Source organism: Gracilinanus agilis, chromosome 3 (genome assembly GCF_016433145.1).
Source record: "Gracilinanus agilis isolate LMUSP501 chromosome 3, AgileGrace, whole genome shotgun sequence".
NCBI lineage: Eukaryota > Metazoa > Chordata > Mammalia > Didelphimorphia > Didelphidae > Gracilinanus > Gracilinanus agilis.
This window is the reverse complement of record NC_058132.1, coordinates 268,204,501-268,219,767: the sequence shown is the minus strand read 5'-3', so window position 1 is coordinate 268,219,767 and position 15,267 is coordinate 268,204,501. Positions and strand designations below refer to the sequence as shown.

Here is a 15,267-nt window from a genome sequence, read left to right as displayed (position 1 = left end):
AAAAAAACAAACAGTTCATAAGTTTCAAACCACCCACTAATCAAGTAAAGGCTGTAACATGATATAGTCCACTAGCCTGGTACCCCCACACACACACTCATCTCCCTTTGAAATTAAAACAGAGAGTGAGAGAGAGAGAAAGAAAAAGAGAGAGAGAGTTGTTGCTTGCCTTTCATTTTCAGAAAGGCTCAGTGACATCACAGGGTGATGTGTTGAATCTTGTGCATGAATTGGATTTAAGTGAGAACATTGCACAATCATCAGTCTCACTTTTTCTTCCAGAGTCATCAAAGTCCAATGACAAGACAAAAGTCAGACTGACTGGCAATGACCCAAGACACAATGGATGATCTTGGTGTCTTTTACATCTGACCAAGGGCCCCACAGTGCCTACTTCAGCCAACTTCCTGACCATTTGGAATAAATTGTTCTCTTCTGCCCATTCCACCCAGGGAAGTCTTCATCTGCTTAAGGAAGATGTCCCTCTAACCCATCAACAGTTTTGAGGTCTGTGTGTTACCCTCAATTTGGTTTAGCCCATCTGCTGAGATAGTTTTATTGGGGTGTGGCCATCTCATGGAGCCACAGGTGAGAGTTGAGAGATAGGTGAACATCAAAGTGGATGAGCAGGCCTAAAAAGTGATCCCTGAACAGCCCACATACTCCTCTCAATTATTATCAAGGTGCTAACAGACTAGATGTGATATGGAAGCATTAGTCTTAGAACTTTCTAAAGGTATGGATGATGTTTAAATATACTCATAAACTGACAATATCAAACAATATAAATGTGAACTCAATGAACAATTCTGCTCCCCTGAGAGAGTCTATGTTGGAAAGAATATTAGAAAATCTAGGTTGGAATCCAAGTTCTGATCACTAAGTGAGTTGCCTTGTGCAAGGAACTTCCCACTTCCCAGTCTGACGCCCAGGCTTTACAACTGCAAAATGAAAGAGGTAAACTATATGAACCAAGTGTCATCTAGATCTAAGTTCTTTGATGTATCCAAATTCTGAAAAGTTAGACTTCCAAAAGCAGATGTCCTGAAATTAACTTTAGTAATGATCACATTAATAGTATTTAGAAGACTCCTTAATTGCATATTAAAATATGCAAATGAAACAAAATCACCTGTTTCCTGAGGGCCTCAAGCCTCTTCTCTCTTTCTTCTTGTTCTTTTGTTTCCTTAATGGCTATTTCTTTCTTCTCGGTCCAGCGTTTTTCCAATAATTCTTGTCTAAATTTGACCCTTTAAGTAATAATACAAAAAGACATTTGCAAGGTGTCATTATATGCCTGGCAAAAAAAATAGAACAGAACAGGAGGGCAGAAGCTGCTTCAGGCACCATCTCACATCAGTATATGTTATCGTAAATCATATCCCCCCAACTCCAGCAGTTCTGTCATAGAAGGAACCTTAAAAGGTTATTTAGTTTGTCATTCATCCTCATAAAATTCTCTTCTACTCACTTTCAATCAGACTTCTTCCAGGCAGTACTGAAGCTAAACTATCCCCTAAAAGACAATATCAGACTTATTTTTAAATATTTTGTCTAGACTTACAGAGTGTTAGAGCTGGACATGACCTTAGAGATCAATACTCCAAATATTTCAGCACTGTGCCATTAATAACAATAACCCAGACTTCCACCTTGACGATTTGAAATGTTAAAAAGACAATCTCATCGATAGCTACACATAACATTTTTAGCCAGAAGAGTAAACAAAAGATGATACTCCAAAACTGCACTCAAAATGTTATTACTGTCAGAATATATCTAGGAAAAATATATTTTTGAGAAATACTTTGGACACATTTTCATTCATTTCTGCTCTAGGATGACCTGTTTTTCCTTGCTAAGACTATAGAAATGCACTTTGACATCTGTAGATGGCAGCAAAAAACATGATTCTCCCCTCAGCATTCTTTCCACTTGAGCTATTCCATTTCCATTGAAATTCACAATTATTAATACAGGGCACAAAACTATCTAAATATCTAACCACATCCATTCAGTGTTGGGGTGGGGAATTCTCATAAAACAACTACACTATTCTTCTGAAGTCACACTGAATTTTAAAGATGCAAATACTGCTTTCAGAAATGGTAGGTGCCAGGCTCTCTGAATAGCAAGCACTATGCCACCAACACCTCCTGTCTGCCAAATTATATCAATTATTAATGGTTTACACTGAATAGCTTTTGTGGGGCACCTGTTCTGCCAAGTCTTGGTGCACAGGGAACATACCTACATTTTTTATTGATGCATCTCACCCCAGGCTCATGCCTCCCAGGAGATGCAGCTGAGTATAGAGGAAAGAGAAATGAATGAGAAGTCAGAGGAACTAGGAACAAATCCCACCTCTGCTACTTATATGCGACCTTGGCAAGCCACTTAACTTCTTCATCTATAAAATAAGAGTGTTGGATTAGATGACCTCTAAGATCTCTTCCAGATCTAAATAAGTGAATCCCAAAGTAAGTCCAATATGTAATGAATCCCAAGCCCTTATCAGTATTTTACCCCAAGAAAAGGAATGCCCATTGATGAAGGAAAAACATAATCATTAAAAAAATTTTTTTAAACCACATACTTTATTCTCCCCTCTTTCACCTACCCTTTTCATATATATGGATTTTTTTTAATCCTTACCTTCTGTCTTGGTATTGATTCCAAGGCTGAAGAGTGGCAAGGACTAGACCAGTGATGGTGAACCTATGGCACAGGTGCCAAAGATGGCATGCAGGGGGCTCTCTGTGGGTATGTACACCACCCTCTTCCCCCATTGCCCCAGTTCATTACTATAAAGGCAAAGGGACTCAGGTGGAGCTGCTCCCCTTCCCCTCTCCACCACCACTTGATAACACTTTTTTCATATCACCCTCCACTCTGCTCAGCAGCTCAATGGGAACTCATAGGCAACAGAGCTAAAGGGGAGCAGAGTGCTCAGGTTACTGCCCTCTGCCTCTCTATACTCCTTGAGGACATTCCTCACTTCACCTTCCCTGCTGCCCAGCAGCCCAATGGGAGAGCTTTCTCCCTCTCCTGTGTGGGGTAAGAAGAGATGGGGCAGGGGCACCCAGAACTTATTAGGGGAAGGCATAGCAAACAGTCTCTATAAGGTTCACTATCACTGAGCTAGGCACTGAGGGTTAAGTGACTTGCCCAGGATCACACAACTAGGAAGTGTCTGAGGTCAGATTTGAACCCAGGAATTCCTGTCTCTAGGTTTGGCTCTCAATCTGCTGAGGCACTTAGCTGCCCCTCTCCCATTATGGATATCTTCTTACACTATAATGAGGTCTTACTCAATTTTAACACCAAGCACAAGATAAGTAAGTATCTATCTATGATGGTTCAGTTAAAAGACACCTTGGGATTTCCCAGTGACCACACTCTAATTTTCACAACCTTCAGAATGCTTCAATTCCTTTGGAGTATATAGGAGTTAAGTGCTTTATAGTAAGGATTCAGATTACTCTACCATAAAAAAAATTAAAAACTGGCTTGTGCTCAGAAGAACCTGACTTAAAAGACATGAGAGTTAGTTGATGACATTCAAGTCCAGGTTATAGGAAAGGATGGATCACATACTATATCTACCATCCAGTAATCACCAAAATTAACAGGGCTGCCCTAATGGTCCTCCTGGCAATTTAGTGATGCAGAAGGCCCATCCTAAATGTCCTCATTTCTAAGGATGCTATAATTGAAACTAGTCTTCAAGAAACTGTACATACATCTGCTTTCCTTGTCATTTTCCCTCCCCCACCCCCTTCCTTTTGGGAAGTGATCTGAATAACTTCTTGCAAAAAAATGAGGTATTCATACAAAAATTCATGGAAAAGGACCGAACAATGTAGCCAAATGGATCATCAGGAAAAATGTCCATGCAAACATCTTCCCAAACGACATAGTCATCTTTTCTTCCAGTTAGACCATGGCTGTGAAGGGAACCGTTGACAAATGATTCAGCTCATTGACTGCTAAGTGCTGGGTGGTGAATTCCCAGACAGGAATCCTGGGTTCAGCTCACAATCTGGGTTTTTTTCTCGTTGCCTCTACAAAGGCTGAAAGTGCTGTAGAAAGGGTACTTTCATGTCCTCTGGGGGAGGAGAAGCATCATAGTGCTCAAAAGCAGCAGCTGCTGTAGAATCAGGTGCAGCATTAACTAGGATCTGAAGAGGATTTGGCTTAAGCCTAGGGGCCAGAGCACAGTTGCCCCGACTTGAAGCTTCACTATATAAAGAGAGAGTTTATCTATCATTTAGAAGCCCGTTTCCTGTGTGCCCCAACTCAAAGGGATCAGTATTCAAATGCAAATGATTTTGCTAAACACCTTGAAGTGTGGTAACTAACTCCCTTTGGTTCAGAAAGTGTTGGGCAAACCCAACTCCTCCTACGTCCCCTTTTGAAGCCAAAGCTTACTCCAGTCTCAAAAGAAGGCACATTAAAGGCTCTGCAAAGCAACAGACAGGAACAGTGTCTACACAATTTTTCTTACTGGATTTGGTGGATGATCAACTAGAACATGAAGATACATGCAAGAATCTTAAAAAAAAAAACTTCATCTTCTATCTTAGAATCAAGTTTAGAACAGAAGAGTGAGGTAGAGTGGATAGGGTGTAAAATCTTGAGTCAAGAGGTCCTGGATTCAAATCTCACATCAGATACTTCCTAGCTATGTGATCCTGGGCAAATCATTTAGCCTCAATTGCCTAGCCCTTTACCACTCTTCTGCCTTGGAACCAATACTTAGTATGGATTCTAAGACAGAAAGTAAGAGGTTTAAAAGGAAAAAAAAAACAACCGGAGAGCAGCAAGGGCTTTGCAATTAGAGTTAAGTGACTTATCCAGTCACACAGTTAGGAAACGTCTGAGACCACATTTGAACCCAGGTTCTCTCAATTCCACACTTGGAATTATGTCCACTCTGTTAGCAACTGCCCCAACAAGAATGTTAATGATTATACCCTAATGACTGGATGGATATCTTCACTCCTATATTTCTCCTTTATATCACTCCTTATATCATATATGTATATATATGTATATATATATCACTCCTTTATACGTACACACACACACACACATATACTCCTTTATACACACTTTCCACTAAAGAAAGAAAAGGCAATATTATGAAAATGCACACAGAGGTAGTGCTTTTTGCTGAACTGCTTTGCTTCTTCTTTTTTATTATTTGTTACAAGGAAAGACTCCTGGGTAGGGAAAGGAGAGAGGTCTATATTCAGAAGTGAAGGTGATGTAAAAACAAAGAATATCTATCAATTTTTAAAAATATATAGGAGGAAAAAATAAATTCTATCAAAAGCTCTTACTCTGAGGTACTAGGTAGCCTTTTATTAAAAGAGGTATGAACCACTTTCTTAGGAAGGATTGTGCAGCTCCATGATGTGGATGTCTTTTATCACCCCATAGAGGAATGTTTGCTTGCTTAGAAAAAGTAACTTGTCCCATCCTCCTGAGCTCCAGTCTGAGTTGAAAGGGCATAAATATGAACTTCAGGAACAGGGACTTTAATCTAGAAGTTCTGGAGCTAAAATATGGTGGTGGGAAGGACTGGATTATATTTAAGGAGCAGCCCTGAGAAACCATTAAAAACACGAGTTAATCTATTGTCAAAATAATAACAAATAAAAGGTTTGGCCCAATGATCTTTCTGCATCTTTTTTCCTGATATTTTTTAAGTCTAGAGCTTTAAGCAAACAACCGACAATAGAATTTGATGTGGGTAAGAATTCAACAAGGACTTTAACAAGCACCTGTTACTTCAAACCAGTTATTAGATGGAGGATGCTCCTTTGAGAGGTTCTTGAGGAACCACTTCAACTCTTCACTACATTCAATTTTCTAGAATCCCTTGCCCCCTTATCTAATTGTTAGTCACACCTTGCCAAACCTCAACCCTGGATTACTTCCACCATCTACTCTCTACATTTTTATTCCTATGCTGCTGGAGAAAATCATGAAACCATGTTGTCTGGGTCCATTACAATTTTATACACGCTCAACTTGACCTCACTGCAGCAAGCCAATACTTAAACCTCCCTAATTAATTTGCTACCTCAAACCTTTCAAACAGTCCTCAGTCCTCTCACTTGTACCCTCCCCCCACCCCCATCCTAATTACTCTCTTGGCTGAGGACCTTGTTTCATACTTTACGGACAAAATTGAAGCTATTCATTGAAACCTCCCTTCCCCACACTCCATCTCACATCATTCAGATATCTTCCCCCACTATCTCCTCCTTAACACCACTCTTGCACAAATAGGTGGACCTTCTCCTTAGAAAAACCAATTCCTCTTCATGCATCTAGGTGTCACAGTGGATAGAGTACTGGGCCTAGAGTCAGGAAAACTCATGTTCCTGAGTTCAAATCTAGCCTCAGACCCTTATTAGCTGTGCGATTCTGGGAAAATCATTTAACCCTGTTTGCCTCTGCTTCCAATCATCTGCAAAATGAGCTGATGAAAAAAATAGCGAAACATTACAGTATCTTTGCCAAGAAAACCCCAAATAGGGTCACAAAGAGTCAGATATGACAGAAAAATGGCCAATATCATCCTTGTTCTCTGATCTTTGTTCCGTCTTCATCTACTGGCTCCATTCCTGTTGCTTACAGATACACCAATGTTCTCCCTTATGGCTTAAAACCAATCAATCCACCAACCAACCTTCACTTGCTATGCCTTCCATAATACTGGTCAACCTCCCTTTCTCAGCTATACTTCTTCACAAAGCCAAACTTATTATCCCAAAGCACAGGTCTCAACGTGTCACTGCTCTGCTTAATAAGCTCCAGTGTTTCACTTCTAGAATAAAAATAAAAAGCTTTTAAGTTTTTGTTTGGCCTTTAAAACCCATCACCAGTTGACCCCTTCCTACCTTCCCAGTCTTCTTATACTTTCCTGTCCTTCACATGTTCTGTGATCTAGCTACACTAGCCTACTTGCTATACCTCACTCGTGACATTCTACCTCTCGATACAATGTCATTGCATTGGTTGTCCCTCATGCCTGCAACGTTCTCCTACTTCCCCTTCTCTTAGATTCCCTGGTTTCCGTAAAGTCTCGGCTCAGATTCCACTTTCTGCAGGTGACCTTTCTTGATTCCCTTGGGCTGGTGCCTTCTCTCTGAGATTACCTTTCATCAGGGGCAGGTAGGTAATACAGTGGATAGAGTGCCAGGCCTGTAGTCAGGAGGACCTGGATTCAAATTTGACCTCACACACTTCTTAACCTGTGTGACCATGGGCAAATCACTTAAAACTGATTGCCTAGCTCTTGCCTCTCTTCTGACTTAGAATTGATACTAAGACAGAGGGTTTAAGAGAGATTATCTTTCATCTACTCTGTATATAGCTTGTATAAACGTAGCTATTTACATATTACCTCCCCCTATTAAAATTGTAAACTCCTTGAGGGCAAGGGCAATGTTTTTGCCTGTAACCCTTACATTTAGTATGGCACCTTACTAAATAAATGCTTTTTAATTGAATAATTGACAAGGGAGAAGCCAGTGCATAGGGAAGATCTAAGATTCTGTTTCTGCTTTCTTAGCCAATAGGGGTAGTAATGCTAAAAGCATAACTCCTCATGACATGGACCAGCTAGATTAATAATATCATGCCCCTTGGGGCAACAATACATACAGGCAAGGGGATCATTCAAGTGCAGAATCAGCCTCAGAGATGGAAGTTTATCCAGTACAATTCTTTCATTTTTATATATGAAGAAACTAAGATCCAGAAAGGAAGCAATTTTCCCAAGGCTCCTCAGCTAGCTCATGGGAAGAGTAAGGACTAGAATGTGAAACTTCACATTTGGGAATTCTTTTATTTATTGGGGGGTGGGGGAGGATTGCTCTTACAAACTATATGGGAACTCCTGTTATTTTTGGTTTCATGAAGTAGATTTGTGTATAAAAATGTATGTTGCCCCAAAATACAGTATGATCAGAAATATCATGTTGACAAGTTCATTGAGTGAATTTGAGTGTTAGAACTGTAATTTTTTAAGATTATAAAGAGAATTGTAAATCTATTAGGCACTTCGATACTGCAAGAACTTTGTCAGTGTAGATGTTCTTTTCACGGATACAGATTCAGAAAATGAAATCTCTTTTTAATTCGGTAGATTAAATAAAACACCCTTATATTCTGTCTTAATGTCAATTCTAAGACACAAGAGTGGCAAAGGCTAAGCAACTGGGGTTAAGTGACTTGCCCAGGGACTTATAGCTAGGCCAGCAGAGGCCAGATTTAAACCCAAGACTTCCTGACTCCAAACCTGGAATTTTATCCACTGTGCCACCTAGCTGCCCTGGTAGATTATTTTTGCTGTGACCAAAAAATTCATCACCTGATGGCCATTGCAGTAATGAGCCTTTCTGACCATAGCCAGACTGGTTGGATATCAGGCAGGTAGTCACCAGACGTGGAATGTGAGCCTTTGTATGTGGCATGGCAGGCCTTGTCCAAGTTTGAATTTCATTGGCATGATCTTTGAGAGGCTAGGGTTGAAGAAACATCAGTGCAGGATGTAAGGGTAGGTTCAGCCTTTCCTGGAGTGATTCTTACAGTAATCACAAGTTATTTCTGGTAGATTTTTAAAAATGTGGCATTTGGATGGCATTTCTTCCCCACCCAGGAGCTATGTCAAAACTTTTATTAACTATATTGGAAGGGAAATGATGTTGAGGATTTGCCCCTAATAGTAGTAGAATGCTTCAATCCTTTCACTTTGTATTACAAATATGAAGAAATGCTTTTAAAAGCTAAAAGCTAAAAATTGAGCTTAGTTGATTAATTCTTTGCTACTTTTAAAAAAAAGGATTGTTGATAGGCACATGCAATTTTTGATAAGCATAATTTCACTTAAAATGTTTTCAGATTCATAAATATTCAGAACAAAACAAAAATACCACATTACTGGAAATAGGACTTTATAAAGCCATGCTTCTAATATGTGCAACCACATTTTCAGTCAATGATGAATGATGCTTTTTACTTTATAAAATCGCTACATTGCACCACTTGGATTTAACTATATTTAGCCTCTGCTAATGATAACAACAAATGGCAAATGAAACATTTTAGTCTGTTCTCATTATTAAGGAGATACACATCAAATATAGAATGCCTCTCTGTCTGCTTGTGGTAGGGATAGCACAGTAACTGTGACAACAAAAGAAACCACAATCCTGTCCCTCAAAAAAGATTTAACCAAATAAGAATAATAAAACTTGGCTCCTACAATACCGGCAGAAAATCCCCTTTATACTCCCTTTCTTCCTTCCCAGGCTTCTTACAACTTCTGTGCAAATCAGACATCAAAGGGGTCACAGATTTAAACAGTGATTCAGCAGCCCAGGGCAATGAAGTCAAGACTGATTCTCTATCAACATAGAAAATGATTAGAAAAGAGCTTTCACCACCACCCTACAATTTAGCATTCTTTTCTCCTGAGGTAAAACCAGCAGAGTAGAACAAGACTTCCTCAAGCACCTTGGGGAGCATCATTGTTTTAAAAGCAACCCTCCTACTTAAAAAGCAAAAAGCCCAAAACCATAGAGAGTGCAAATTCACTAAATTGAGACTTTTAAATATATGCATAAACAAAAAAATGAAATACTTCATTTTTATTTTATAGGTAAAGTTATACATTCATATACCTATACAGGTATGTCTACATGTGTTTACATGCAATATGTATGTACATGTATTTATGTATATTAGCATCATCTATGTATAGTTATGTGCATGTATACATGTGTGTGTATATATGTACATATACACACACACACACAAGAGAACACATTTTGTTTTTGACACATGTTCAGAGTCTGCATAAACAACCTATTCAGAGCCCCTTCCTTGGGCCACTACTTCCTCAGTTGGAATTTTTCTCTTTCAAGTTTCAACAGTTTTCCTTTGACATTGTTTCTCTTAAGTCTGACCTCTTACCAACTCTTCTTTTCTCTGAATATGGATACTGAAGGGTAGAATTCTGGAATGGAAGCTTTTCATTTTCCAGGACTGACACCCACACAATGTAATGCATCTATCACATTCCCAGAGAATGAGAACAACTTTCCTTCCTTACTTTGTGAATAGATCTAGGGAGAGAGAGAATACAACTCCTCTCCAGCAACAATTTGACAAGTTCTGTTGTCCACAGTTCCATTTTTGGAGGGAGGGAGGCCAAAACTGATATCCTGTGAAAACAGCAAGATCAGGCCAAGAGACAGACATGTTGTCTATGTGCCATGGTCCAGTACCCACACTAATGAGGAACACAAGTGAACCAGCTATCTCCAAGCAGCAACATAGACACAAAAAGTTACGAAGATCCCTTAATTTCATTTTTTTAAAATATGCCTCTATCTCCTCACCCACAGATAAGTGTGATCAGAAATGAAACTTTGAAACCTTGTACTTTCCTTTCCAAGCTCCCTCTAAGGATAAGAAGACTTTGTTTCCTCTAGGAAGAAAAGGAGAGGAAAAACCCCAGGAGGACAATAATAAGAGTTCACATTTATATCATGTTTTCACATACTTTTGCTTTTTGCTATACCTATTTTAGAACTGAGGAAACTGAAAGTAGGAGAGCTTATTTGCTCAAGGTCGCATGGCAATGGCTAATGCTCAGATTCATGGTTTCTTCATAGTAATTTCAGCTCTCTGGTATCAATATTTGCATTTTAAAGAAGAGGCCAAGCATTTGTTAGAACTTTTCAAGGAGGTAAAGTAAAAATCTAGTGGAGTCAAAAGACTAGGGAATAAATCTTGCATAAGGAAGTATGTCTCTAGTAAGACTGAATTATATTGATTTGGCTATGTTGGCTGAAGTTTACCTTTGTATTACCTAGTTTTAAAAAGGGAAGGGATGGGTTACTAAGGAAACAAACAGTGTAAAATAAAAGTTAATTTTTAATTTTCTTGGCATTTTCTTTGAATAGAGTAAAGCACAGATCAAAAAATATGTATACATTAAAATTTTTTAATATTTTTTAAAGATTTCTAAAGAAAATTTAAAGACATTTAAAGAAAAGAACAGTTGTTCAAAATACATGAGGACTATTTCCATGTTAATAAATTTTCACATAGAATACTGACATGAGAGTCAGTGCACAAGAGGAGCTAAAAAAGAATAGTCTCCTTTATATAGTAGTAGTTCATTAAAATTTAACTCATTGGGGCAGCTGGGTAGCTCAGTGGATTGAGAGCCAGGACTAGAGATGGGAGGTCCTAGGTTCAAATCCGGCCTTAGACACTTCCCAGCTGTGTGACCCTGGGCAAGTCACTTGACCCCCATTGCCTAACCTTACCACTCTTCCACCTATAAGTCAATACACAGAAGGTAAGGGTTTAAAAGAAAAAAAAAAGAAAAAAATTTAACTCATTATTTTCATAGATCAGAATATACCACAGACTAAATCGTAGCTCATAAGACATAAAAAAACATACTGTCGAGGCCTGTTATGACATAATTAGCCTACTAGTAAATGGTTGTTTGTCCTGTTCACCCTAAATGAGTGTATTTATTCTTATAGATGTTGGCAAATATCAGAAGTATCTCCTAACTCAAATAGATAAGGATGTTTTATTTCTGAAAATCATGACCAATGCTCTGCTTCTCACATGGTTAGAGAGTTAACTTTGAAGCCAAGAAGATCTTTTTTATGTATTACTGAGGAGCAGTGAGGTAGCATAGTAGATAGAGCACTAGGCCTGCAGTTGAGAGGACCTGGGTTCAAATCTGATGTTAGATACTTCTTAGCTATGTGACCCTGGGCAAGTCCCTTTACATTATTGCCTGGTCCTAATCTCTTCTTCCTTGGAATCAATACTTAATTCAATTTTAACATAGAAGGTAAAGTTAAAAAAAAATTTTTTTTGTAAGTTTTGCTGTTACACCCTGGCTGAGTGGCTTTTGTTTGGGAAATCACCCAAACTTTTTACTGTTCTAGACAATTCTCTAAGACAGTGATCCCCAAACTGGGTGCCATCACACCCTGGTGGGTGCTGTAGCGATCCAGGGGGGTGGTGATAGCCACCCTTTTTTTGTATTACATTCTATTCTGAGTTCAATAAACAGTTTCATAATTTCCAGGGGGTGCTAAGTAATGTTTTTTCTGGAAAGGGGGCGGTAGGCTAAAAAAGTTTGGGAACCACTGCTCTAAGACTATAAATCGAGGAGAAGGCTCTTATTTTTAAAAAATTAAAAGAAACCAAGGAGAGATTGTAGGGAAATGATAGTGTATTAGGATCTAAAGAAGCCCAGTTCGCTCACAAATACTCCTAGTAGACTTCTAAAAATGTACCAGAAGGAACAATGATAAACAAAGAGATAATCAGCTAAATCCTCTCTTTGGTCCAGGGCTGCACAAAAGGACTGTCAGAATACTGACAAAGGAACAGAGACAAGTGAAGGTAAGTAGAAGTAGAAGGTGAAGGACAAAGCATCCTTTTCTCATGGTAGGGAACAGAATTGGTCTAGTATCAAACCAGGATGTGTTGAGGGGGCCTTGAGGTGAACCCCAGTTTTACAATGGGTACCCTTTGCAAGAATGCAAGACACCATAACTTAGCTTAGAAATAAAAAGAGAAATTTATTAATTTAAAAGTCACGTTGAATTTGGCTGGGAGGACATTGTTCTGGGCTTTTTATACCTTTGGACAACAAGGGCTTGGTGAACAGGAATGAAATGAGGTTAGGCAGGAGTGGGGGATATTTGTTATTTAACATGGGTTTGTGTCCCAAAGACACAGAGGGCGACCCTCATAGTTTAGGGGACAAGTAGATGTCCTATCTGTGGCCATCTCAAACTCTAGGGAAGAATCCAAGGAGAATATTTCTTTCAGGGGTCTTGCCTTATCGTGAGTCTGAGGCCCAAAGTCACCTTTTCCTTAGCATCACAAGTTTAACAAGGAATGAAAGGTATTTTCCTGCTTACTGTTTGGCCTGAAGCACTTCTAGAATTTGGGGTGTACAAAGGAGAAACCCAGAGTCCCATGCCAGAAGGGAAAGCCCAGGGCTCTCATCTCCATTCACATCTAGAGATCCAGACCAGACCAATGCCCAAACAGGTAAGCCAGGGGCCTTCTCTGCTTCATAGCAGAAGCTGGGACCAAATCAAGAAGCCCTCAATTGACTTGCAAAAACAGGTAGCTGTGACCCAATCCAGTATCCAGGTGGTCTTGGCCCAAACCAGTATTTAGATCACCTGATCTCAGTGGTAGAGGAAACTACTTAACAAAAGCTATATATACTTTATTTTTTTCATGGATTTGTTTGTTGTTGTTTTATGTTTTCTTCCACAATATGATGAATATGGAAGTATGTTTTACCTTATGGCACATATGAAATTGCTTAGCGCCTCAGGGAGGGGAAGAAGAAGAGAGGGAGAGAAAGAATTTTGAACTCAAAATGTTCTAAAATGAATCTTTAGAAAATAACAATCACAAAAAAGAAAGAAATGAATGTTTAAAATTGTTTTTTACATATAAAATATTGCTGAACTTATTTCAACTTATGAAAGAGTTGTCAAGAAATAACTTTACAAATAAAAATAACCCATTTTTTAAAAATTGACAATATTTAAAAAAGTGATATTATTATTATTACTGGCTCCTTCCCTACTCCCTACAAACAAGTTCATGTCTTCCCTTCTTGATCCTTCCTTTCTTGCTAACTATTGTCCATTATCTCTTTTCTTTTTTCCTTACGGAATCCCTGGATAAAACTTTATTTTCAATTCTAATTTCAGAATTCGGAACAATTATCATCTAAAAGACTCAAGACAAACACAAATGAGGAATTTGATGACATTTCTGCTCTCTTCTTTCCTTTGTGGTGACACTCTTTGAAAAGACCTCTACTCTAGGTGCCTCCATTTTCTCTCCTTTCACTCTCCCCTCTTTAAAATTACCAGTGAACTCAGAGTTGTTAAATCCAATGGCCTTTTCTCAGTCTTCATTCTCCTTGATCTCTGCAACTTTTGATACTATCAGTCATCCTCTCCTTAATACTCTCCTCTCATGGACAATAGTGTCTTTCAGGACACTACTCTCTCTTCATTTTCCTCCTATCTGATAACTCCTCAGTTCTAGGCCCTCTTCTCTCCTCCCTCTGTATTGCTTCACTTTAGTCTTCCATGGGTTTGATTACCATCTCTATTCTGTCCCAGCCTCTTTGCTCCCCTCTGTTCCCACATCTCCAACTGCCTTTCAGACATCTCAAAAGACTGTTCAGTAGACATCTTAAACTCAACATATACAAAGCCAAATCATAATCTTTTCCCTCAGATCCTCTCCACATCCTCCTAACCTTCCCTATTACTATAAAGGGCAGCAGCATCCTCCCACCTCAGGCTCACAACCTTCTTTAACCCATAGCCGTGGCCTGTGGATTTTGTCTTTTCAACATCTTTCCAGCAATATCTCTTCTATCCTCTGACACTACCACATCTGAACTGTTGCAATAACCTGTTGGCTGGTTCTGCCTACATCAAGTCTCTTCCTTCAGCCACTAACGTCATTTGCCTAAAACACAGAATCAGATCGTGTCACCTTCCTACCCTGACTTGGCAAAATCCAGTGGCTCCCTATTGCCTCCAGGATCAGATATCAAATATTCTGTTTGACTTTCAAAGCCATTCATAATGGAACCCCTGGAGCTAGTATTCTTTGATCCAGTGACACTGGCCCCCTTGCTGTTCTATGCACGAGACACTCCATCACTAGGTTCTGGGCATTTTCTCTGACTCACAGGCCTGGAATGCTCTCCCTCCTGTTCTTTGCCTACAGGTCTTCTTGACTTTCTTTGAGTCTCAATTAAAAATCCATCTTCTACAGAAAGCCTTTCCCAAACCCTCTTAATTCTAGCTCTGTTCATTCTTTCTGATTTATTCTATATAAATATAGCTTGTTTGTATATATTTGTTGTCTCCAATTGGGTGTTAAATTCCCTGGGAGGATGTTAAAGATGATTATTATAATTTTAAACCATTAAAAAATGTCTATTTTTATATTCCCCAGTACTTATCACAGTGCTTGACACATAGTAGTCACCTAATAAATTTTATTGATTGAATAAATTTAGAACATAGCCTCTTTTTTTAATGTCTCCAGTCTCCCTGAAGACTGCTATATTGACCAACTTATTCTATGTTCAGTTTCTTAACTTCAAAAATTATAATTTTGTAAGTATATGCATATATATATATATATATATAT

At 38.8% G+C, this 15,267-nt stretch overlaps 1 protein-coding gene across 1 annotated transcript in view; it reads right to left on the bottom strand.

Annotated features, from left to right (window-relative positions):
• CCDC148 (coiled-coil domain containing 148) overlaps nt 1-15,267 on the bottom strand; it is a 279,583-nt gene that overhangs the window by 9,284 nt on the left and 255,032 nt on the right. Inside the window, exon 12 of the mRNA XM_044669112.1 lies at nt 1,133-1,250. Coding sequence (XP_044525047.1) covers nt 1,133-1,250 — 118 coding nt within the window. The remainder of the gene's footprint in view (nt 1-1,132; nt 1,251-15,267) is intronic.